Consider the following 27320-nt stretch of genomic DNA (forward strand, 5'->3'; position numbering starts at 1 on the left):
GAAACCTCTGCAGATGGTCCAGAACGCGGTCTTGGATCAGCCTAAAAGAACACGTCCCCCCTCTGTTCATTGAGCTCCTCTGGCTGCCCTTAGCCGCCCGCATCAGATTCAAGTCCCTGATGTTAGCTACAAAGAGCTTAATGGAACGGCTCCATCTACTTGGATGCTCTTGCAAAGGCTTATGTCCCAAATGGGTCCCTCCGTTGGTCCCAGGATTGTCGTCTAGCAGCTCCTACACCACGCCTAAGACAATCCAAACTCTGTTCATGGGTTCAAAACACTTTCACCTGTTGCTCTACTCCCACCAAAGTAATGTCAGCAGAGCTATCTGAGTCCTAAATCAGTGGTGGTTCACACCATCTTCTTCTTCTGTGTTTTACGGCAGTTGAAGGGTGACACACTGTAACTAGAACCTTTTTGTGTTGCGTCACTGCAGCGATGCAGAATCCTTCACATCCACACTGAGGTGCATCTGCAGAATTGAGAAATCTCAACAACTTTGGTCACAACGGACTCATTCGGGGTCTTGTGATATGACATTGTGGACGTTCTGCACAGTTAATTTGACCACAGATGCTCAACGAAGGCCTTACTTCACAGATTTCCATTAAAAAGGCCCAATTCAAGTCCTTTTCCTTTCACTTTTCTCCTTCATTGTAGCTCACTCAATGGTTAGTGTGAGGATTAATACACATGGACAGGTTTAGATGTTACAGAACATGGTTGGAGTGGAAAACTGATCATGGCTAAGAATGACACATTTCACTATTCATGGTTTGGCGTTCCCGTTTCAGAGATGGAGACAAATGTCCCTATTACATGTTTTCTAATGAGTCTCAGCTGTAAAACGCCAGCATCCAGCTCCCTCTGTGTGGATCCCATCTCCTTCTCATGAGCTGCTTGTTTTGAAAGCTGGGAAAGCCGTCGGTGCACATGTGTTTCAGACAGAGCAAGGCGGTTTCCTCCCACTGAATAGTTAATTTTCTTTGCCAAAAAAGACTCTCACAAAGACAGGGATGCAGTCTGTGTCCATATAAGCTGATTTTTAGCCAGATATAAAGATTTATGAGTTGTTTTACAGACTCCAAGTTTGGGTTTGGTTAGTTTTATCTTAGTTTATTCTTGAGTTTGTTCCTGCTCCCCTAATGCAAAAGAGGCAGTGGCATGCGGTGTTAAATCAACTGAAAGTGACTGGTGTGACATCAAAGTAGGAAAGTTCAACAGCGGGCAGCTTACGGTACAGGTCTGTACCTCCACTTTATTCTCTTGAGTTTTGTCAGGAAATATCTGCTGAGCGGTTGTCTTAGAGTCTGTGATTCAGATGTATTCGATGCACTGAATGTCCGGCGTGTTCTCATGTATTTTGACCTGATGGGATCCAGTGAGCATGTTTTAAAGGACTTGTTTAACAGTCTTTCTCACATTTAAGAGATGTCAGTATTGCAGTAATTCAGGGTTTGAAGACAGAAAGAGCAGAAGCACCCCAAGACCTGATAATTATCTCAGACTGGCTTAAAATGTGCTGGTATTTACGTCTCCGTATGTTGCCAACCAAAGACGGCGCTGACCAACACAGGAGCGCCACTTCCTCACAAAACGACATCCTTTAGTCCTGTTCGTGATAAATCCCAACAATCGGGGCCTTTAAAGGAACAAAGTGAGCTCCACTCTGATTTTGAGATGTAAACCGCTGCTCTGCAGAGAACTGGAGATGTTGCATCACCACACGCATTTTAAAAAAAGATTATTTTCTTAATTCTAGTGAGGGAAATCTGTTTGTATGGAGAGCTGAGACTATTCCACGTTCCTCCAGCTCAGCACGGCTTGTTTTCTTCATGCAGTTGTCTTATTCTGCTCTGGTTAAGTAACATTTTCGTCTCGTCAGCATATAACTGTGACTGTATTTTACTGAGTCTGCTTAATATGCTGTTGTTTGTGCTGAATCCATACCTGGACTTTTTCTGCAAGAGTGGTTTTAGGTGTGAGAGGTGCATGAACCAAACTGTACCAGCTTGTTGGAACGATCTTAATTGCATCTAATTTGATTTACTTTCCTGTAATATCAGGATATTGTGTTAGGAGGAATTATTTGGATATCCATTATGAAGATATTTGAATTTAATCAAGAAAGTGGAGATGTTTTCATGTTTATTAGGCTCCAAGTGGATTATTGGAACCACTCAGGGCTGGTCTGCGAGTCCCTGTTACGCATTAAAAGTAATTCCATGAGGTATACTTTAATGGAACAATGCATTATGTGCTGCTAATGTGCTGTTGTTGCCATTTTTACCCTCTTGGGTCTGCAGATTGAAATAGAAAGTATGACTTTAAGCTCTGACTTGAAACAAAATGTTTATGTATTTACCGACCAAATACATTTGAGCTCCATAAAGCCAATTTAGGAAGACACATGATATTAGTACCTAAGAATGCAAATTTTTTAAGGTCTCAACTCTTTATTTTACTGACATAACTGCAGCAGATGTGCTGTTGAATTTCATATAATCGCACATGAAGACATATTCACAGTGCAACAGTTTTAAGGGACTCCAAGTGCGTGAAATCTACACATTTTGGTCCAATAGGTGCAGCAGACCAGAGGTAAATGCAGAGTATAAAACTAGCTCAAGCTGCTCATTTCTCTCTGAAATGGCAACGAAGCATCTCCATAAATGAGCCTTTGTTCCTCAGTGTGTCAACAAAAACAACAGAAGCTTCCACCTGCTCTCGTCTGTGCGAGGGTGCCTCTAAGTGATCACAAGAAGAACTGCATCTGATACACAAGTAATGCACACTGCCACCAAAATTCATCCTGTAACTGACTCCAGGTCAGAGGCAGAAAACCGGCATCACTGAATGTGCGTCACACTTCCTCTGCCGACTTCCAGGAAGACTGTTCAGCAGCTTGAAGGTCAGAAATCCAGGCCCTCGTTCATGTTCCCAACACGTGAATAATTCAGTTTTTGTGAACACATAAAGATTAAATTTGTTCAGTTGAAGGCAAGAAAAAAAAGCTGGAAAAGTGTCAGTGGGGTGTGGCCACCAGAGGGAGCCAGACTCCATATTAAAGCATCAGAAGGGGTTCATTTCGTCATATAACTGTAAGGTTTTACATTTATTAGTTGTTTCTTTATACATTATATAGATTTCTGCAGAGTCAACCACTAAAAATGGCTGAATATGTGTGTGTGTAATGTTTTGATCAACTCTGCTTCTTTCCAAGTTAGTTAATTTACTAAGAGATCTGAACACCTCACACCAGTTTTAAAGTCTTTACTCTGGCTTCCAGTCAGTCACAGAATAGATTTTAAAAGCCTGCTGATGGTTTATAAATCCCAGAACGGTTTAGGCCCAAAATACATCTGTGATATGTTCAGAGAATATAAACCCAGCAGAGCTCTTAGATCCAAGGACTCGGGTCAGCTGGTCCAGTCCAGAGTCCAGACTAAACCTGGAGAAGCAGCATTTAGCTGCTATGCTGCAAACAAGTGGAACAAACTGCCAGAGGAGATGAAACTGTCACCAAATGTAGACATTTTTAAATCCAGGTTAAAAACATTTCTTTTCTCATGTGTCTATGCATGAAATCTGCACGATATCTGTTAACTTATCTAAACTGTTTTTATTAATTTAAATGAATTCAAATAATTTTATTTCTTTCTATTCATATTCTTTTACATGTTTTCATGCTTTTTCTGCTCCCCGCTGCAATGCTTTTATCTTATGTGAAGCACTTTGAATTGTTTTATGCATGAAATGTGATCTACAAATAAATTTGAGTAATTCAGAGTAATTCAGAGTGCATTGTGTTTGCACCTGAAGTGTAAAGTCACTCGTGTGTTTAAAGTATTCCGTGTTAAAGATGCGCTGTAATGGTGAAAGAATACAGGCTGAATAGCCAACAAATATGATTACTGAATGGTTGTTTAAATCTTTCTACATCGGGGTGTGCTTTCTAAAATGAGAACATTTTATTCCTTGTATTTGTTTAACTGATGGTTGCTTTACTAAAAGCAATTCAAAGCATCAGTTTAACAGGAAGAAACTGTTGTTGTGCTATTTTCTTCCTGCATGTTTCTACACCTTTAAGTATTTTAAACTGCCAGTTGCACATTTACTAATTAGCCGATTAGTTTGATGATAATGCAGCCATTAACATAATGAACAAAGCTTATGGGTGCAGGTAAACGGTTTATCTTGAAAAAAATGACATGCTTAGGTTTTAAATATGGGTCATTGTGCTAATGTTTTCATGTATGAAATCCTCTGATCACAGTTGTTGTTCATCCTCTCAGAGAGCAATATTGTGTCTCCCCTGTGGAGGCCAGTACCACACCCACTGCCATCAGCTGATTAACTGCAGCTTCACGGCTATGTGCACTGAGTAGTTTGCTGCAGGCAGCAGTTAGCATAGCTTCGGTTAGATCAGCAGCACACAGACAAAGGGACTGATACAAGGAAAACGGAGAGAGCAGGTTGCATAAGAGTAAACACAAAAAACTAATGCAACTTGCCAGCATCTCTGCTGGTGACCCACATATTGGGCCTGACATTTTCCTGAGTATGCTGTTTCCACTCTGAGTGAGTAGACGGAGAAAACGGGGTAATGTCACTTTAAAGATATCAGCAGAGGCTGCAAGCCAGAGTCCTAAACCTTTAAACATCCCACCTTTTGTTAGGATAGTTTGGAATATCTGATCCATGTTGAAAGAAATCACCTGCTGCTAATCCCAGTTTTAGGACAGACAGGAGGCCTTAAAGGGCGAGTACATCTAACTCATAAGCTCCTATTACAGATTGAGATAATGAAGGATTAGTCCAATAAATCCTCTCTGAAGCCACTCGCAGACAGATGCCTTATTATACTGCACTAAGTGAAGTTTGGCTTGTGATTACTGTAGCTTTAGGCGCGGAGTTGGAAAGAATTTTCCATTTAATGGAACATTTTTCATCATATGTCCTGCTTATTAGGCTGGTTAGGCTTGTGCCATTTTAAACACGTTGAGACTGAGTGAGAGCTGAGAGGAAATGTTTTTAACGACTGAAAAAAAGAGCGGCTCAGATTGCCTGTGTACTAATGACAGGATTCTATCACTGTTAATATGTGGAAAACCAAAATGATTAGCATGTTCACTCTGATGCACGCTTTGAGCTGCAGCTCTGGGAGCCGGAACAGCCTGCATCTGCAGGCAGTGTGCTGTGATTAGAGAGGTGGCAGAGCGGCTCCTCCACCATAGCTTTACCCTTTTCTTTTGTTTTTAACACTTTTTTTTACAGCTCTACTGTTTCAGAACATTTTAAGTTGTGCGTCCATTAAAGATTCATCCTCCGTGAGGCTGTACACGATGCTAACATGTGCCGATTAGCACTGAACACACAGAACGCTGCGTGCAGATTTTAGATATTAGAGCTGATTACAGTTGTTGATGAATATTTGAAGGTCCTTCAGTTTTTAATAGGAAACATGTTGGGTTAATGATTGCCGTCCGTAGAGCAACGCGGCTGAAATTTTGCCAGACACAAAAAGTGTGAAGAGGTTCAACGCCCAGCATATGCTTCTCCTGGGAAAACTTAATGAGAATGTAGGTTTCAGCAATCAATTGTTATTACTGAGAGATTAGCTGCAAATGTGCTTTCTTTGCAGGAGTTTTACACACACAGCATACAGTGGGGAGTTAGCTTATGCTAACAGTGTGTGTGTACAGGCCACAGACCCAGAGACGGGTTAAAAATGTCAGTGACACAAGTTACAAAGAGGCAAACAAATCAATTTTAAGGGGATACGGAAAAACTTGAGAAGGATGAAAAGTGTTGGGAAAGAGACAAATAAAATGCCAATGTTTAAAAATGCCAATTCAAACAATAAAAGGACACAAAGACTGATGAAAGTTGACATAAGGCGGTTACAAAGGCACAAACAACTGCAAAGCTATTCAGAATGATGAGACTTAGGGCCAAAACAGCTACAAAATCATCCAAACTGACTTTAAAGAGAGACAAAAACTCCCAATAATGATGGAAAACCACAAAAATGGCCACAAACACTCAAAACGAGTCCAAACGAGGATGAAATGATTAGAAAAAACAGGCAAACAACCACAAAGACGTGCAAAACAACTTTGCAAAGAGGAAAAAAAAGCATACAAGAAAGAATAAAACCACAACACAACAGCAGAAGTGACACAAAACGCATCAGAAGAAATCCAAAGAGACACAGAATAACTCCACATAGATGAAAAGTGTTGATGAAGACAACTAAAAGTGCAAAACAGCAAAAAAAGGCATAAAACAGCTACAGAGAGATGAAAGGAGACTGAAAATGGATGTGAAATGGCTAAAAAGTCACCCAACTTCAGCTAAAACAGACCGATAAAGGGGTCAAACTGTGCAAAGATTCTTTTTCTTTCACTTTAGGTATCTTGCCTCCTATGGAGCAGAATCTCATCCATGGATGCATTAGTTAATCCCTTTCAAGTCAGATGTAAAAGTCTTTGTTCTTTGGCTCTCACCCAGAACTGGATATCTGGGACACAAGCTGGAGAGCCGCCTGGCTGCAGAACTCACAGGGTTAGAAAATACAGCACAAACCAGTTTGTGTTATCACTACGTTTCCCGTTGAGTCCTCCTCACACATCCTGCATGCAGTCAATCAAATAATGAAGGGCTTGTGATGCCTTTCTGACAACAAAACTGTCTCACATCTTGTTTTTGGGCGCAAATGCAGTTTAGAATGTGTAAAAGTTGGGTTTAATTGTAAAAAATGTGGTTGAAACTCCTCTCCTGGTTATTATTATCATGTTGTAGCCAATTGCAAGCCTCCTCTGCCGTCACATGACGTGCTCAAAGGCTTCCCAGCCCCTCTCCAACGTCGTTAATATTCAGTATAATATTCAGTGGCTGCAGTTGACTGACGAGCTCATCCTATAGCTGCTCTTTACACACCCAAAGACGGACTGATTGTGAGACGTAAAAAACCATCTTCCTCTTGGATTTCAAGCTGTTTTGGGCATTATTCGTTAGTTTTAGAGAAAAGAAAGCACCACCTCAGAGCACAAAGTAGACATTTTGCTTCTCTTTGATTTAATGCTGATTCCCAACGCTTCCTAGAAGGTAGTTAACAGCCCTAAAGGTACGATTTCACCCACATATCTGAGCAAATCAGTGTTTTATCAATTATACATGACTACTTTAATAATAGATCAATTAGTGCACAGCAGCCTGCGTGCACCGTTCTCATTTAATCTAAACATTATATGACACAATATATATCTATACTGTGTATAAAAACTGTAAAATGAAGAATTTACCCTATTGGATCTAAATAATTCAATTTAATCTGAAAGTTGTTGAATATTGAGAGAGTTCTGCAGCAGGAACCTCAGGGTGGCTGCAGTTTGATCCTGCAGGGGGGGGGTGCATCAGCACCAAAGAGAAACTCTTTTCACTGAAGGTATGGACGGAGATTATTGATCTGGCGTAACCATCCAGGTCAGCTGATATTCTGTCCCTGTTGGTTTAAGCACAACTGATTGAATGCAGATCTTTTTGTCAGTGGATTTAAGTGAATCTCCAACTCGAGCCGGTCTCCAGGCTTTGCTTTCTTTAGTTTGTAGTTGTGGGGGCCTCTCAGGTTCCGCTGTTTGCAGCAAAGTTATGCTCCTCAGTCAGCAGCAGAGAGGCGACAGCAGGTATGCCAGCTGCTCCCCGAGATGTGTCCTCTTTCACTAAAGTCTGTTGTTTTTCGGCCTCCGTCTCCACGTGTCTCGTCTTCTGTTTAACTCCTCGCTCGTGATCACTACCCTAAAGGAGAACTCCGGTATTTTTAAACCTTATTTCTGGCATGAAATACGTTCATCTACTCACCGAGAACAGTTTGGTGAAAGTCGGCGTCCTTCGGAAGATATTTAGATAACTGGAGATCCATATAACGGAGTGAACGGGGCTTAGAGGATGCAGCCTCTAAATAAGGCATTATCTGTCTTTATTTCACCAATACTTTAAGAAGAATGAATGAATGAACGTGTACTATAGCTCTGTTAGCTCATAGCTGCTGTTATGTGGCTACTTGCGGCTATAGGAGAGCTAACGGAGGGATTTCTACACAGGCACTCTACTGGGACCACTTCATCCACACGCCCCCCTGCAGCACAGTTTATTCACTCCGTGCTCTGTGACAGTCGGCTAACTTCACACAGAGTTTGCTGCTGATAGTTTTGTGCAACATGGCAGGATATTTATCAGATTTTGACAACTTTGAGTACGATGGACGTTCTTACCGGAGTGAATGAGCTGTGCTGCAGCGGCGGGCGTCGCCCAGTGGACGAGTGTGTAGAAACCCTCTATAAGCCCCCCGATAGCCGCCAATAACAACAACACAGCAGCTATGAGCTAAAAGAGCTATAGTACAAGTTCATTCATTCATTCATTCTTTCACCAAACTGTTCTCGGTGAGTAGATGAAAGTATTTCAGGCTAGAAATAAGGTCCAGGTTTAAAAATACCAGAATTCCCCTTTAAATGTGTATTACTAACTATCAAAGGACCCACTATCACCCCAACCTGATCTCACGACACCATGTAATAGTTTTGTTGGTCCACAGCACACAACATGGCAGCTTCACTAGAACTACTCAATAGTTACTACAGAGGATCTCCATATGTGTTGACACCTCACTAACGTTGACTCGCTCACAAACGCACAATATAAGGAGGAAGGACGGGGATGACAGCAGGTACTGATCCATGGAACCAACAGTCGCGGCACTACTTCCATTCCTCGCCAACTTAATTATCTCGAGTCCTTGTGAAGGTTGTTCCCGGCACGTCCAACTGGGAGGAGGAGATCCCGGGGCAGACTCTGAGCTTGTGGAGGGATAATGTATCCCTTCTGGCCTGGGAACACCTCGGGATCTCCCACAACAAACTGGAGAGAACAATGCCTGGGTTTCCCTCCCTGGAACCGTAGCCCCTGCAACCCGACCTCAGAGAAGCAGATGATAACGGGTGGATGATTCACGTCAAGTCACCTGAATGCCACCGGACAGACACCATTGTTACAACCTCACACTTTAGACCCTTTTTAATGAGGCTGGGCTGATCATCCTCATCACGGTGCCTGGGGGAATATATTATGCAACTGCAGTTTTCAGGAAGTCGGCTTGAGCCTTCTAATTGGAAAAAAGAATATGCTGTAATTAGGTCAGCCATGATAAAGATACAGATAGTTTGTCTAATAAAGGGGGGGGGCATTCTTCAGAGGGTTTATTCTTACAACTTGAGACATAACAAGACTAACAAGGAAGCTGGATGAACACTGGGTAGAAGTAGAGGGATGACGGGTGCAACACATGAGGGTAATGAGGAGGACACAGGTGCAGACAATGATGACATGAACAGAGGAATCCTGGGAATTGTAGTGTCAGAACCGGTGATCAGTGTGCTGGTGGAGGAGGACCAGGCGTGACAATTGTACCCTAAAATAGTGGAATTTCCCTTTAAAGCAAGGCAATTCTAATGGTCAAGCTAACCCCATAGGGAAAGGAAAGGGGTGATGCTGAGTGATTTCCTTTGGGGAATCACTGGGGATCATAACCAGCTGTTCATGTGCAATATTTTAGTCTGGGCCGGAGAGACGGACTGAACCAAACTGAAGCTCCATCCCTGCAGCAAACGTGTGGTTTGCTGTAAGATCCATTGCTCTGAAATCACCATATAATCTGTCTTGATGAGGACAAAATGAATAATAAAGATGCTGAGTTGTTGGGGCATTTTGTTTGCTCTGCTGGTTTTAGGATCACGACCGGTTGAATTGGTCTAATTGACTGAATGATGATTGGTTGGTGGGAAAATTCAACACTGATCGTTGTAGTTTTTCCTCTGATGAATCTGAACATGTTGTTTGGCTGTAGCTGTGAGGGAAAACCTGTGGGGGGGCAGAGGGATGCAGAAAGAGGCTGAGCTGTGAAGTTTTATAACAGGAGCATCATGGCTGCACACACAGTGCACGCTGCGATATGTGGGATCCCCACTGTGTGCTTGTCCTGTATGTTCCCTGCGTGAGGTCTCATCCTCCCTTTCTCAGTCTTTATCTCTCAGCCATAGCCAGCTGGTATTAAGCAGAGGTATTCATCCATTCCTACTCCCTCCTTTTTTCCCTGCTGTCCCAGCTCCTCTCTACCTCTTTCTGCCCCTCCTTTCCTTCCCTCCCCTCCTCCTCCTATCTCAACCTCATTTCCCTGCTGTTCATGTGTCCCGGCGAGACGTCGCACACCGAGCGTCTGTATGTACAGAGGATGGCTCGGTGGCTCAGGTGCTGGCAGCAGAATCAGGGAGCCAGTTAAGCAGGCAACAGGACCAGCGGGTTTACCCAGAAGACGAAGCTTATTCCTTGGCTAGAGGCTGAAGCTTGAGCCCCTTCTTGGACCTCCAACCCTGAAGCTCTATTAATGAACTTGTAACTGGCTATTTTTTTTATTTGTAACTTGAGGACAATTTCAAGTCTAATGTTCAATGGATTTTTTCCATTTTTTTTGCCTTTGCTTTACTCGTTTTGCACTTTGAGCTCCAAGCAGTAGAAGCAGCTGGTTTCTCAAGGGGGGGGGGTTTTGGAGGAGCGTGTCGTGTGTCTTTCTTGTCCCACACTGAATCACTGCATCTGCACAGTGTGGATAACTACTGAGGGAGAAAAGGAACAAAAGAAAGAGGGAAATTTTGAAAGGGAGAAGTGGAAACTCCCTTCTGGACAATCTCCCTCTCAATCAGCTTCTCTGACAAAAGCCAGCTGAGAAGAGGAGGAACAAAAAAAGACCAAACAATTAGCAGCCGAGAGGACATTTTGGGTCTCCGCTCCATCCTTCCGTCGCCTCTTCCCACCTGTGTGGATTAATTGAGCTGGAGCAGCATGGCGCACGCCGCCTCTCAGCTGAAGAAGAAAGCAGACGAGAACCTCAACGCCGCGGAGGAAGAAAAGGAGAAGGAGAGGAAGAAGGCGAAGAGGCGGTTGCGTGAAGCCAAGAAAAAGGTAGAGAAAGAGGAGGAGGGGAGGATGACGAGTTTTTAAGGTGAAGGGAAAAGTAATGGTGGAATGGGAGCACAGAAAGGCTTGAGTCGTGTCAGTCTAGTAGAGTCTCTTTTGTCATGATGCAGCCTCACACTCATGCATGCACAAAACCCAGCGGGATGAGAGGGGTGGTCCCAGGGGCAGCACTGACGGGGGGTGGATGGGTGGGTGAAAAAGACAGAAAGATGGATGAGCAGAGAGCACGCACTGAGGAAGACGACAGGAATCAGAAACAGAGGGCAGTATTTCTGGCAGCTTGTTCAGACCCGAGGAACTGAGAGGGTTGATATTGTAATGAAAACATGTTTTATACTGAAGGGAAAGTACCCCGAGCACCGCTCTCACTGCCTCAAGTTGTTTGTTGAGCCACAGATTATCTCTCTTTGAGCTGCAGCTTCAGCTTTGTTGTTTTTCTGCTGAATTCTAAGCAAACGGATTTTTTCCTCGTGTCCTCTCACCTCTAAGGTTTGGCTTTGATGTGCAAGGCGTGAATCCAGGGGAGAGGTGTAAATCTGAGCCGAACGCGTCAGCAGTCACGCCCTGCGGGTAACTGTGGGTTGTGTGTGCGCTCGCACGCCTCCCTGCAAGGACAAACTTTACACTTGATCTCTGACACACAAACACCTAAAAGGTGATCAATAGGTCTGACTGGAGATCAATACCATCCTTGCTGCTCTGATAGCTTTGTTCGGCCGAGGTTCAGTGTTTCAGTAACTTTGACCTGCGTGTGTGTGTCAGTTGTGCACGCCCCTGTGTGCACGTGAAGACATTTGGGCTGGTGAGCCTGAGGCCATCATTAGTTCTGGGTTGGCCACCTGTCATGAAGAGCCAATACAATGACCTCATTAGTATGAAGGTTAAAATGGATGGAGAGGCGACTCTTTCATGGCATGCTGTGGGAAATGAGTGGCCGGGTCGTGCCCGTCACATCTCAGCAGGAAGGTTCTGCCGGTCCAGACCTGCTGGTGCTTTGTGTGAGGAGCTTTCCCTGTTTTTCAAATGCCTGTGTGTTTCTACAGTGATTCTTGGTGGTAATTGACCCCGGGTTTGCGTTTGAGTGCGTCTGGTCCTGTGATGGACAGGTTGCTCATCCTGGCTGAAGCGCAGCTGGCTTCAAACCAGACCATAAAATGGATACCTGTAATGAATGCATGGGGGGGGGGGGGTCAGTCTGCAGTGAAATAAGTTACTTCTGTGGTGATTTTGTCAGATGACGCTGCGGTGATTAAATCATGATTTTATTTTATTTAGCAGAGCAGAATTACCTGAATAAACTCCATATTTGGTGAAACTGGCCTCACTCTGCCCCCGCAGGCCATATAAATACTGCAGCTTGTTAACAACACCAAACAAATGCAGGATATGCAAGTCGGCCATGATAAAAGTACCTTGGTGCCCTTGCACTGGACTTTTCTTTTCACAAAAAGATGGACCTTTGGAGCGTGTGCAGAGTTCCTTTGTCCAGTTCAGTTCAGTCCAGTTGAGGTGTTTACATGCAGGGCTCCCATGTTGGATTTCTGCCCATTACCGTCTGCTCTCTTGTGATTTATGTCTGGAGCCACAGGATCCCTTTTCCATAGCTGTAATCGAACTCTCCTCTCGCTGTATAATGCATACTCGCTGTTATTGTGATTTTCCTCCACCTGTTGAGAATATTAGGCGAGCCAAAGATGTAATGAAACCATTAAAATGGCTAGTTTATATCTTTTTTTATACATTTCTGCCTGAGCTGTTGGATTTGAGGAATTATCAGTGAAAAACGTAAAGGAACCATGTTGAAACTTAGTCTAAAGAGTAAAGTGGCAATGTTAAACCCCCCCCCGTGGGACCAGAAAGACACCAATCCCAACGCAGCCCTCTACTTCCAACCCATAGATCAGTTTCTGGATCATTTCATGGAAACTTGAAGCCACACACCCTCCAAACAGACCTCCCCTTTTAGAGGCTACAGAGCTGCTCCTTTCACCTTCACTCTAAGATTCAACAGCTTTAATTTAAGCACTTTTCCTGGCATTCAAATACCCAAACAATGCTGTCATGTTCCAGCTGACATCAGCCATCTCATTTACGGTCATTCAGTGTTTGATTAGCTTACAAAGTCATTTATTTTACACATTAGCAGCCATTTCCTACCCAAATGGCAGCTCTTAGTTTTGATTGAATTGAACTGAGAATATTCTTAGTATCATCATCATGTGCAAATGCTGCAGTTAATGTTTAATTACGTTTCATTATGAACTCAAGGACTTTGAGTTTTAACAGTGAGGAATCAAAGTGGCGTGAATCTGAGGTTTGACCTTAATTGGAACCTGTGTGATCACACATCGGCGGCAACAGGCGACGGAGACGTGTTGCTTTAGTTAAAGGGCGTGTAAGGTCACAGCAGCAGTTTCCCGGCGGTTGTAGCGTAACATTGTAGAGGGGATATCAGCTATCTTTGGTTCACTCAAGGTAAATCTATATCGCTGTCTCCCCGGGGCCAATTCTTGGCACCAGGCTGCAAAAATATCCCTCCCTCAGATCACCTCAATTATTTCCCTTTCTTTACATCCTCACGGTCTGTTTTCTCACGCCACCTGGCTTGGATCCTTTTCCCCTCTCAGACAATATGAGATGCGCACTTGAGGCTAATGCGACCAGCAGCTCGTGGACGGGATGTTTGCGGCTCTCACAGGAAGCTGGAAGAACGCGCAGCTCCATTTCAAGCTGATAGTTTCATACTCCAGACAGACATGTTGAAGTAGAAGCCACCCAGCTGCTCATAAGCTGCATCGCCTGAACAAATTGTGTCTTTGTAGCTGTGGTCAGTCATGCTTTTCAGATTGGTTGGCTGCCAGCTAAATGGACTGGCTGGAACACCTCGGGTTGACTGATTGACTCGCTCATTAAAAGGTGCCTTTTATAGTGTAAATTAATGATTTAATGCTCTTTTTTTTGTTTTTTTTGTCCATCCACAATGCTGAATGTCTTATGGCTGATTGGTTTAACACGGCTCAACACAATCACATGCAGAATGTGAAATAAATGCACCGATCCGCAGCTCAAAACTCTGCAGTTTCTCAGTAAATCTCTGGAAATGTACAGTGATATTTTTTCCCTGCTTTGCTCCTGACACAGATACAGCTTAGATTTAAATGAGTAAGCACCTAAACTCCTTACGTCTCCATCTTCCTACATAAAAAATGCCCACTTTGAACCCGGGAGGCACAGATGTATTGGTCTAAAGTCTGAATCTGCTGATATCCAGCTTGTTAACTGCTGCTGGCCTATCAGCCTATGGCAGTGGCCAGTATTTATCTGTGGTGTGTTGCATTGAGTCTTCCCTGAAACGGACTATTTATTTGATTGAAAAGTCCTTGCGCTGGCATATTGGCTACGAGGGCTGCAACTAACGATCGTCGAGTAGTCATCGATTAATCGACTAATTGGTTAATTACTAATTTAAAAAATCTAAAACTAAAAAAGGATGCATTCAAGCCATATTTCATCTTGACTTTTAACATTAACTGATAATGCTAAGAAGAGTGTGGCTGTAATGCAAAAACAGTCCAACCAAAAATTGAAAAAAAGATACAGCCTGGTTCTAACTGTGAATTTGAATGATACAATTTTAATGTTGCACTTTAAAGTTAAAATCCAAGACAACTCCGCTTATCTATAGCAGGCTACGCTAACAAGCTAAATATCTTCCCATGGTGAGTCCCAGAGCTCCAACCTGCTTCCTCTTCAGATGTTCATGCATGACAGACATGCTCCAGTGATTCTGAGGTCGGCTTTACAAAACTTGCAGGTAATTTGTTTTTTTTTCTGGGTGTGGAGGGTGAAATGCTCCCAGACCCTGGACACTTTTGGACGAGAGGACGATAATTCAGCCGCAGCCATTTCACTGTTTCTACAGGTCATCTCCCGCTATTATTTACCGTAACGCGCATGCATTTCTAAGCAGAGATAGGCAGGAAGTGAGATGACTCACTCCGTACGAAAAATTATGTCCAGCTCGACAGCATGAAAAAAGACTCGGTGACTAATTGTGTTATCGATTTTTGTCGACATCAACTCATTGTTGCACCCATATAGGCTACATGGCAAAAATGTATTTTTTACACACTTTTCTATGCAGTATGAAAAGTTCCAATAAAGGTTTTGATACATTTGCTATAAAAATTTTATTTTATTGTATAATGCACTCTACTATCGATTATATTAAGTGGTCCTTGATCAAAATATCATCTTGAATCAATAAACTGGTACTTAATGCCTCACAAGTACAAATGCTTATACAGAGGATGGACCTCTGAGTAACTTTTCCTGCAAGAGATTGTTGGTTCAAGACTCAAATCGGTCTACTTCCTCCCACCTTACGAGTCTTTTTCTTCTCTTCTGCACTCACAGATGTTTACTTTTAAAAGTACATGTTGAGGGACAGAATGAATGCACATGTTTAAGTCTACCAGAAAAGAACAGGCGAGGGCTGTGGTTTTCTTCACATCCATAAGAGCAAAAGACTGTTTTCAACCAGCAAACATGTGCCAGACTTTTGTATTAAACACTCAAGTCTTTTGTTAACTATATATATTTGAAGGTAGCCAACAAATGCCATCCATCTATTTATCCACCCATTAATCCAGTTTCTATAACCGCTTAATCCAATTCGGCTTCGCGTGGGGGTTGGAGCCTATCCCAGCTGCCATTTGGCGAGAGTTTGGGTCCACTCTGGACTTGCACTCGCTTCTAGGGTCAATTTAGAATGGGCAATTAACCTAACATGCATGTTTTTGGACAAAAGGAGCTAACAAATGCCACTTTAGTAATGAATATCTATGTTAAAGAAATGTTGAGCACTGTATCAGATGGCATCTAATTGAATTAAACCAAACTGACCAGGTGACGCACACCTAGTTGTGTTTAAAGCTGAGTCTGTGCTGATAATTAGACCCTTAGGCTGTGTATGTTAAATGTTGTCTGTAGGGTACCAGCATTCAGGCCGTGTGAGTCAACCTTTCACCAAAACTCTGCATGATATAAAGCTTCTCTGCGTGAGAGTAACGACATGTAGCAGAAGTTTGATTGGTCTCTATGACAAAGAGCATAAACTATGATCTAACGATGATGATGATGTTCAAAATGATTAGAAAAAAAAACGTTTGAACCGATGTCTGAATAAATCTGTGATTTTGTCTAAAACTTTGATAGGAAATGGCAGAGAATGTAATTCAACATGTCATTTGTTAGGGACGACTGAGGTGTCTGTTAGACTGGAGGAGGGGGTGGGAGAGGAGCGGAGCTGCAGCTTCTACTGAGGTTTATTTTTGGGTAGGACTCGATACTGGCTCTTTTTATCTGCTGCCTCTCATCTCCTCTCCCCCCCACCGAAACCATCTCCCTTTATCGCTTCCTCGCTCTCCCTTCTTGGGTCTCTATCGATACCTCCCTCCCCTCCCAGCATGTCTGTCAGCTGGCAGAAGGCTGTATTGTTCTGCCACGCTTCTGCTCCTGGGACTGGGGGGTGTTAGCGCCACACACACATATTCAAAGAGGTCCCCTGTGACCAGGCATTGGACCATATTAATCCCTTGACACCTATTTAAGCCAGCACTCATATTTGAAGCCTCTTCGTCCTTTATTCTCTACAACCAGGGTCTTTATCTCTTTGTCCTAGACTCCAGTAGACCTGCTCCTCATCTGAATATTCAGTCCTTGTTTCTTTGTTCTTTCTTCATATTTTTTGGCCCACATTCGTTAAAATGTATTTGTACGGATTTGAAAAGCTTTAAACCAGTGGTCCCCAAACTTTTTCTAAAGAGATCCAGCTCGCTCTGGAGATTTTCCATGTAAACAGTGCAGTTTACTGTACAGTGCAGTACAGTAAATATGCCTACTGTATACAGCAGATCTATCTTAGCTGAATTTTGTTATTCTTTGTTAGCCTACTGTCGTGTTAAAATTATATAGCATAGTCTTACATGGAAATAGCTGAAATCACAAAATAAGAATAATAACAATAATAATGCTAGACAAAAGCCTGTCTAAGCATTTTTAAAAATCCATATCTTATTAACATTTGTGAACTCACACAGTTATATTTGGAACAACAATTAAGAGCATTTTAATGCCTTATAAAACCATGGATTAGAATTGGGGGGAATTTGACTGGGTGAGGAGGCTATTCTTGACGACTGAGGTGAGAGCAGTGTGAACGTTATGATTCATAGATGCATAGGATTCTAAATACAGTGGCCATAAGAGGACAAAAATGCGTTTATGTTATTACATTTGCAGCATTTGATAAACAGACCAGAGTCCGTCTCTGAAAAAGGCTGCGCAACAGCGCCAAAACATACCAGTGGCCAAAAAAGGAATGACACCTGTTAGGAGTCGGCGTAGAGAATGAACGGGGAGGAATAAGATTGACGGAGTTGAAGTCCGGTGCGGGAGGGATGGAATACATTACGGACATATTTTTGAGGGCCATAAAAACGACGTGGCAGGCCGTAGTTTGGGGACCATTGCTTTAAACTCCCGCCTGACACATGCAAATAACTGGTACTTTATTTTACCCTCTATAATTGAAAACTCTGCATCTTTGGGTTTGGTATGTTTTTATGACAGTAAATCAAGAATGGTAAAAGCCAGAATATAATTCTGTCAGATATATATTTAGGGTTTGTAACTTCTTGATCTTTATTAGAGGTTTTCAAAGTCTGAGACAAGAAGTCTCCCCCAAGACAAAGTTTGGAAAAAATAGTCTCAATATTTATAATCTCCAACATTCTTAGCAAGTGAACCAAAAGCACACATATCTAAACTAAATTACAAACATAAGTGGCCTGTCATAAGATGTTATGAGAATAGAAAATAACTGTTTTTAATGTCACTGTAGAACAGCGAGAAGCCGTTGGAAACTCAAAAGGCAACGGCTGCATAAAAATAACCACCAGCAAGAGCAAGAATGGACATTTGGAATAAAGATCAACGTTTGGAAGCAGGGAACTAAGTACTGAGGTGGATTTACAGCCAACTAAACTAAAATCAGCAAGGCAGAGAAAGCCAATAGAAGATAAAAACACAATTCATAGAGATTAACTGCGAAATGAATTAACAATAAAGGAAAAGATTTAATGCCGTTCTTTTTTTTGATGGCACAAAACAAGACAAACACTCTTACTGACATTTTCTCAGTATTTCATGACTGTAAAAGATTAACTGGTGAGATTTATGTGTGACATATTACACGCAAGCTCAAAACGGCGTGAATGAGCATGTTTGCGAACGAGTTCAACGTTCAGTCTTCTTTTATGGGAGGTTTTTTTACCCTGAACTTGAGATATTTGGTGTTTTTAATAGTTTGGCTTCAGACTGTCGGTGTTCATCAGGGTTGTTTGAGCGTTGCTGTGACAACAGCAGCCTGCTGTGCTTGGAAACATGTTGGAAGTGTTAAAGGAGAGAAAGAAAATGAAACTTTCATATTCGTTTCCCATTCTAATAAGAGTTTTTTTTTCTTTGCTCATCATGTGGGCTTGAAACTGATTTATTTGTGTCCTCAGAAATCATCATTTTTGAAGCTATATGAAGTTTTAACAAAGCTAACATAGCCGAGCTTCCACAGGCTGGAGCACCAGATGCAGACATCTGATGGCACTCAAAGATTATGCAGCAGGAGGGCAATACTCCATCTTTCATTTTTAAAGAAAGCAATCTGGATCTTTGCCAAAATGTAACGTGTTCTTCCTTTGTCTGCGCTCCATATCTTCCCCAAGCCTTACGAAATAAGTCTGGGTAGTTTTTGCTCACAGACAGACAAACAAATCTGAACCAAACCCACATTTCAGCAGAGAAACAAGTAACCTAACTGAAGGGAAAGCATTATGAATTATGGAATGACTCCATTACAGGACAGAAGATGATGGCAGCTGGAGTCTGGAGAAGTCTGGATGTGGGAGTGCAGCAGTGTTTTAAGGGAGGCTCGGCTTGAACTGTGGGGTTAAAGTAATGAAAGATGATCATAAAGGCAGCGGGTTTTATGCCACCCTTATGGCACCAGGATAGAGTTTGAACTATAACATGGCTATGAAGCAGGTTGCTGGGCCGGAGGATTGGTGCAGAGCGTTGTTATTGGTGGACAGGGAAGACGAGGAGGGGGTCGGCGGGGATGCGGGGGAGAGGTAACACATCCTCATCACACTGCAAAAAAAAAAAGATGTGAAGAAGAAAGGAATGAAGACAAATTAAAATGGGAGAAGGAGTCGGATAAAGGGGCAGAGAAAAGAGGAAAGTCGAGAGTGGGCAGAAAGATGGAGAGAATGATGAGGATGTTGTTAGTTGGGCCTTTTATCCTCCCTTCCTCCGCCTCCCTGCAGCCCTGTTCTCTCTGCTCTCCTCTGCAGTGGAAGATCGACACTAAGAACTGGGACAGTTCATTCATTTATTCAGCACACATACACACACTTGCATCTCAGCAGATTGAGCTCGTCTTGCCTTTTCAACTCACTCGACACTTTTGTTTTGCACAGAGATTGTTTAGCTCAGACGTCACAGAATAGTACGCTGGATCAGTCTGAGTAGAACTTATTCTTATGGATTAATGTAGTAAATCATTGGTGTTGTCCCACACATTCTTCTTCCTTATTAACATCAGACTGCCTACAATACCCACAATGCAACAAAAGTGACAGCTTTAGCTTTAAATTACAGCATAGATTCAGGTTTTGGACTATGTGGTGGTGAGTGAAAAAGTAGTTTATTGAGGTCTTTAAGGCTAATTTCTTTCTAAATGCACACAAACAACAAACTGCTCCAACATCCCCAGAAAGGAAACATATTATGCCTTTTCTTTAACAAGCTGACACAATTTCATGAGGTCTTAATGAAATATGTGTGACATGCTATGGTCAAAATTGACAGGTATAGTTCAGCAGCACCTTTTTCTTCCATTAATTTACATTCAGGTGGATAATTTAGAGCGTGGAGTGACCCACTGGAGTTCACTGGCCCCTCTTTTCTTCTGCGTCTGCCTCTTGAGATCTGTAGTACTCAAAAACCCTTGGAGATATGTTATTATGGTATGAGAGAGAGGTCAGACCACACACACCAAACTGTTCTCAGATACTTACATTTCCTTCGTCTGCAGCTGGACCACAGACAGAATGCTGGGCTACTTATTCCTCTTTTAGGCACAATATCAAGGTTTTAAAGCCTGCCCTGCAGAACATAACGGCTGCTGGCTGGTAAACACACGTCGTAACCCCTGTAAATGTAAATCCCATCGCATCTCAGCCCCATAAACTCTGGATTTCACTGTCAAAGAATGAGATTGAGAATAGAAGTTTCTGAAATTTGCTTCCTTTAGTCTTAGCCATAAGGTCAGGAGCTCATACATCAGTGGGGGAGCTCGGAGTAGAGCTGCTTCTCCTCTGCATCAAAAGAAGTCTGAGGTGGCATCTGATTAGGATGCTTCCTGGTCGCCTCCCGTTGGAGACTCTGGAAGATCTAGAACTCTTTGGAGTTATTTTTGGTAAATATTTAGGAAGTGTGTGAAAGAAAAGAAAGTGAAACTGTCTGTCAGGGTATATCGAGTGAATCTACGTTTGGAGAACCGCTGAATTGTCACCTGAAAAGGGAGAAAACCAGGGTGTTGGAAGGTTTCTGTCTCAGTAGGTGAGGTGTTGATCCGTGGCCCGGGTCCAGCTGAGACTCACGACACAGGCAGGATGTGAGATTGTGAGGAGAAGTGACTTTTCTCTGTGCCCTTCACTGTATTTCCTGTGTGAAGCGGACATTTGGAAGGTGAGCAGTGGGAGACCTGCCTGGATCAGACAGAAATAGAGACTGACAGAAGCGTTAACACTCACTCACACTTCACCAGAATGTCTTTTATCTACTTTTGTGTGTGTGTTAGACACAAAAGAAGACGGAGGAAGCTTGTCTTGTCTCAGACGCGTATCATATCTGACATATCTGTGTGGAGACTGTTGTTGAAAACTAAAACATCTCAATCCAAGTTTTATATACAGTTATAACAATTGTATAAACCCAATACAGGACTTTAAATGTTACTTAAACTGTACCAGAGACTGAATTCAGCCCTGACATGGAGCTCGCCAGTAATCATAAAACACTGATTAGTTATGGTATTCCCTTTGTAACCAACAGACAATAAAGGCATCAATCGAGCTCAAATGAAAGTTGGAATTGTTTAGAAGATGTCAACAATATGATTTGCGTGTTCTTCCTTACAGTTTAAGGAAGAACAACATAAAATACTGCTCCAATAACAATGATAAAAGTTCACTGCAGTTTGGTCCATGCTGAATAGGGTCTCTGCCTTTCTAGAAATCCAGTTAATGCTCCTAAAGCCAGATCTTTCATGGTTCAGGAAATCAATCAGATGGCATGTCAAACAACAGCCCGCCTGGCCAAAAAAATATGTAATAAACTGTTCTAAATTTGTGTTGTAAGCTGTTTATATGTCAGGATTTACTTCTTGGGTTTGTTTTACATATTAAGTTTATCACATCTTGGAAAAATGTTTTACTAACCACTAGAGCAAACATGAATGATTAAAACAATAAGTGGATACAATCAGATTTAAGAATTATATGAAAGTGAGTGATGTTCTAGCGAATTTGGCTATTTTTTATTTTTTTAAGCTCCCCCTGCGGTTGTGGGATGTAACACCACTGCCATAAAGACAAATCTCTGTGCGAATCCTGCAGCTGTGCAGCCATACACATGAATTTGCTGCCATCTTGAAGAGGCCACAAAGACACCATCTGGAAACCAAAGTCATGAACTGCGGTAGCTCAGACCACACACTTCGGGCAGGAATGTATAACAAAAATGAGCCAGGAGCACTGACAGGTTCACAAACTTCTTTAGTGTTGCTTTAACTGAGCCAAACTCACCAACACACATAGCAAATATTGAATATTGTGGTCAGCTTCCAGCTATAAACCAAGTACTACAAATTCTGGCATCTGAGGAAACAGAGCTAGCTAGCTGTCAGCTACACAGCTATGCTAGCTGGACTAGTTTGAGGCTAATGCATCGCAGTAGAGCTCAGCTATGCTAGGTATGCTAGCTGGACTAGTTTGAGGCTAATGCATCGCAGTAGAGCTCAGCTATGCTAGCTGGACTAGTTTGAGGCTAATGCATCGCAGTAGAGCTGCTTATAACAGTACAGTTTAAGGAGTGAGGTTGGCTTGTTTTCAGCCACTCCACTTGAGCTTCGTGGAGCTCAGATTTTAGACCTGCTCTTGAAATCCTGAACAGAAATCAATGAAAAAACTGTTTAACAGCCCCATTCTGCACTGCAATGCAATATGATTTTCAGGCTTCTAACTTGTTCCAAGCAGTTTTTGTCCAATACAAAATCTGATTTAGCATTACTCAGACTTAAAACAAAGCAAGCTATTTCAAGGCTTCTTTTTAGGTTTTACTGTTGGATAACATGAAAAAAGCTGCAGCAGCATCCACTCATCTATATACCTCTTGAGCAAATATAAAGCATAAAGCCATGCTTACGAAAATTCAGTGGGCGTTTCATAACAGCAGTAGGCTTTGCAAAATCTTCCACACTAAGCTTATTTTTCACCAAGTCTCTCTTGTTAGTGACAGCTCAGTGAAACAATGGCAGAAGAGAGCATGTTAACTCTCGAAAGGATGAGGTAGCAAGTCAGCGTGTCCTCTTATTTTAAGGAAAACTGACTGCAGCTTTGCCTCTGCAGCAACAGCAGGGGAACAGTAGGTGTCATGAGGTTGTCGCCCACATCCATCCATTATGGAGTCAATTGTTTTCTCTATGATTCCACTCGGGAGTTTTAAAAAGATCTCTTAAGCCATAAAGATTACACAATTTCCACTGATAGTGAAGGTGTTTGGGGCTTGTTCAGCTTAGCAATGTGTCTCGCTCTGGATCAGAGGCTCTGAACCTGCATCACCATTTAAAAGTGTGTTGAATAGCTCTCAGCGGTCCTGGTTTCCCACGGAGCCAGAAGCAGCTTTCACATGAGTGGATTTAAACTGGATAAAAATGGTAAATTGATACGACTACGTCTGTGGTAACATCTTCTTCTAAGCAGATTTATGGACCATGAACAGAAACTTTCATCTAGCAGTTGTTCCTTGTTATTACGACACGTCTATTATAACTATGACCACTTGACTGGCTGAACCTGCTATTTTTTGAGCCAAATGATGTTCAATAAAAATGGATAAATACACAATGTTAAAAAGAATTGTTATAGATATCAGTGGGATCAGTTTTTCCCCTCTTCAGAAGGTGTTGTCAACCATAGGAAGGCTCCCACAGCTCGGTGTCTGTGGCTGTCGTGACCATGAGGTCTGAGAGTCAGCAGCGAGCGGAAGCAGCCATGCTGATGTTGTACATCTAGCTAAAGTGCTCTATTGATTTACCGAGCAATTCCATAATTAGCTTCGAACTCTAAGAGCTAAGGGCCACTGCTCATGCAGTGCTACTCTTATCCGTTTACTGTTTTCACCGCTTCCATTCTGGCTGTTAAACAGAAAATGACAAAAAATGTTAAGACTGTTATTCTGACAACCTTTTTCAGTGTGTTAAACTTCTTTATGAATAACTTTCACCACATTAAAGGTATTCCTCTCTAACATGTTTGCTTTTAGCATGTTTAACTATGCTTTTGTTGCGATCAAGTCAAAGCTAACTTGATTAGCCTCTGATTTGGCTCATCTTTTTCTTTTAACTGCTGAACTGGCTAAGCTTTTTTTCCTGATATAGAGGCAGATTGTGCAGTATGCTGCTGCTTTGGCTGATCACTACGAGGTTGGCTCAGTGACTAGCTTTCAGCAGGTATATAGCTTCCAAGCATAATAGCCTCTGCCGAGTGCTTAATATTATTTTTAGCCCTTTTACAGCACAATAAAGTTGATGAATCCCACCGACTCTGGTTCACTCTGGGCTTCACAGCACCTAAAATGTGTTGACTGCCAGTGGATGGATTGCTGTTAACCTTGAGCAGACATGCATTGGGTTCATAGGATGAAATATATTATCTTTAGTGACCATAACGATTATATTTAAACATCTTAGATGCTTTAGATTAAGGCTGAATGTCCACAAGACTGATGACATTCCCATCTGTTCTTTTGTTTTTTGTTCATTAGCAAAAATGAACATGCTAATCTGTGAAAGTTAATATTATAAACATAGATGAACATCAGCGTGTCATAGTGGACCGCTGTGTCCCAGTACAGCCTCACTGAGTCGCTCACATGGCTGTAGTCTCTCAGTCTTGCTACATTCAAATCAATATTGCCTCAAAACCCATTAGCAGTGCATAATGAGGGGAAGTAGGTGCTGCAAATCTTGTAAAAACAAGACTTTTGTTTGCATGCCTGGGCCACGCACTCACTGCTCGTCCCTGTTGGTGCTGTGCATGCTTTTGGTCGAGGGTAGACGTTAATTTATTCATGACCAGCGCTCTGTCTCTGTCTCTGTCTGTGGTGATAAGAGGTCCTACTGTAGCTGATGCCCTCCTTTCTGGACCTGGTTTTGCTTGTCTTTTGCGGTGTTACTGTCAAAACACACACAGGTCTGAACTCCAGCAGTTGAGTGTGTGTTTTTGGAGATAGCGGAGCCAACAGGACTGATCCTTGTTTGCTTGCCTCACGGTCACCACATGCACACATATAGGCTCACACACACAGCCTCACATCAGCTCAGTGCCTGTTATCAAGCAGCAGCAGAGCATCGTCATCACCCAGCAGGGAGAGAGTGGAACGGATCTGCTGGCCAGTTGTAAGATGACTTGAGGAGGGACGAGGCTTCCTGATGCACATGTTTGAACATCCGAGAAAGACACTGAAAATATGGCCAGTTGATGTGTGAGTCAGAGCTGTGAATTTACACGGCAGGTCACAAATCTGGAGGCTCACGCAGACAGAAAAAGAAGCGATGAATGCTTTGAACGCACTGTTTTTATCCCCCTCCATCTGTAGCTCAAGTGCTGTGAAGACAGAGACTGCGGTAGTCACGCAGCCAATCAGATTGCAGCTCTCAACAGCCAGTCAGAGGCAACACAAAACACACGACACACAAACATTTATGTCCATTATGAGATGTCACAATATAACAAATAGCAAATGACATGGTTTATTTCAAAAGGAAGACGGTTGTTCTGTTTCCTGCTATTCACAGTATGAATAACAGTGTTGATAACGTTATAAAATAAGCTTTTTATATTGGTAATTTCCCTTCCTTACGACAAACTGTGACAGACTTGTTGTTTACACACGGTGTCGGCACATTACATTATCCAGCCTGCACATATGTTTGTGTCTTAATGCAGTTGTTGCAGTTCTACTCTGTGACCACGAGGGACTGATAGAGGACTTGAATATTAATGACCAGGCAACCTGTGAGCTGTGTTTGAACAACATTTGGGTCTCAGAGACCGAAGTGACGTCAGAAAATACACGGTTGCCATGTTTTCGGCGCTCACAGCTACATAAAAAAGTAGCTTTCACTCACTTTTTGGATAAAATGTTGCACATGGGCTGGTTTGAGCTTCTCTGATGTGGTTTTTATTTGTCATAGATGGAAGTAAAGTGCGGCCAGTTGAATGTTGGGAGAAAAAATGCTCTCATCAGTGCAAAAAATACAGTGGGAAGAATGTTTATTTTGTATTTTTGGTACAACTCGGTCCACAATGCAGAGGTTAAACAACTCTGAGTGTCTGGCCTGGTTCAGCAGACCTGTCGAACCTGAAAACTCCATTTTTATTTCCTTTATTGATCAGCCTCTGGAGCAGAGGAAGCTTCCATTCATTTTCCATCCTGACTCCAACATGGCTGCCACTGCTCGTGCCAGTCATGGGTTTGAGAAAATAACGAGTGAATATGCTCTTAAATGAAGGCCGTTGGTCTCGATATTTGCAACGTACGGAAGAATTGGTGGATCACGAACATTAACATCTGACCAGAAATGAGCTTTTCTGATATTTATAATCACCTAAATTCTACACATAGAAGCCAGGAGGCCTGGTTGTGCTTCAACGAGGATGAAATTAGGGTCAAAATGATACCGATAGATATTCTGCTTGTGTACGTTCAGGTTTGTAGTCGTATTTTTTGCTTTAATTCAAACTTTGGTAATAAAACTGTAAGTCAGCAGTGTGTTTTGAGCCGTCTTGGTCAGCCAGTTGATGAACTCTAAATGGGAGATGCTAAATCTGTGTAAGGTAATGCTTTTGAATTAATTCGGCTCTTAAGTTTGTTAAATATGAAGTTTAATAGCTCCTGCTGGCAGAAATAGATGCTCGGTTCTTGATGAACCCACTTTTTATCCCGTGTTGCTCTGTTTTGTGTAACATCTGTGTGCAGAAGGCCTGTATATTGTGCCGGTGCCCTCACACACACACGTTGTTCAGGTTCATCCAGACGCTATAGTTTCAACTCCATCCCACAGCCATGTCATTTAGGACCTGCGGTTACCATAGCAACAGCCTCTCTGCCTTTTGTGTCGGAGCTCCCCTCGTCACAGATGTGATAAAGCGCCAAAGATTGCTTTTTGAAACAGAGTGTGTGTGTTTTAAATGATCAACAAAAGCATAATAATAATGATCTATAACATATTGGATTATTGATTAATAGTTTTACTCATCAGCAACATAACTGAGAAACTTTGGGCTCGTCTGGGGTCACTGAACTCTCAGCCTTTACAGAAATAATTAGAATTTCTTTAACAGCAGCTGTTTGTCACCAATTAATACACTGCATGAGCAGGACAAGGTTTGTTTCATATCAAACAAACGTACTTCTCTTAAAATGGCATAGAAGAACCCTGAATTAGAACAATGTGATCCTTCATCTCCTAAATGTTTTCTTTTAGACCATCGGGATGCAAAGAATTTCCCATTTCTCTAACCAGAAGCTGTTCTTTCACACAGTAATCGGGGAACGCTTCAGCAGCATTAACACAGACTGCTGTACATGCAGAGTACTCGAACCTTTTGAAAAATGGTGTTTCCTCTTTTAAAACTTCTCCCCTGCCGAGCCCGACAGATGTAGCTGTTGAAGAATTCCTCTGCTGCGTGCTTGAAGCTCGTCACTTTGTCAGGTGGATGTAGTTCATCCTTGAGATGCTGCATAATAAGTTGGAGCGATTTATGCATCTTGTCAATTTGTGAGCGGCTGTTCCGTTTCCTGCGGTAGCTGCTAAAAGAGTACATGTGTTACAGCATTTTCCACTGAAGCCTGTTCAGTCTGCTGTCTTTCTCTTGCCGTCT

General features: G+C 42.4%; 2 protein-coding genes across 4 annotated transcripts in view; one reads left to right on the top strand and one right to left on the bottom strand.

Annotated features, from left to right (window-relative positions):
* LOC140279000 (DELTA-stichotoxin-Hmg2b-like) overlaps positions 1-27320 on the bottom strand; it is a 335708-nt gene that overhangs the window by 219265 nt on the left and 89123 nt on the right. The window lies entirely within an intron of this gene.
* LOC140278995 (ankyrin-3-like) overlaps positions 10248-27320 on the top strand; it is a 111742-nt gene continuing 94669 nt past the window's right edge. The window contains exon 1 of one of the 2 annotated variants that reach the window (XM_072374157.1): positions 10248-11019. In XM_072374157.1, the coding sequence (XP_072230258.1) occupies positions 10900-11019 (120 nt within the window). In that variant the 5' untranslated portion in view covers positions 10248-10899. The remainder of the gene's footprint in view (positions 11020-27320) is intronic. The other variant, XM_072374158.1, reaches the window with a different exon arrangement.

This window comes from Leuresthes tenuis, unplaced genomic scaffold (assembly GCF_036924035.1).
Source record: "Leuresthes tenuis unplaced genomic scaffold, fLeuTen1.0.hap1 SCAF_20, whole genome shotgun sequence".
In the NCBI taxonomy this organism is placed as follows: domain Eukaryota; kingdom Metazoa; phylum Chordata; class Actinopteri; order Atheriniformes; family Atherinopsidae; genus Leuresthes; species Leuresthes tenuis.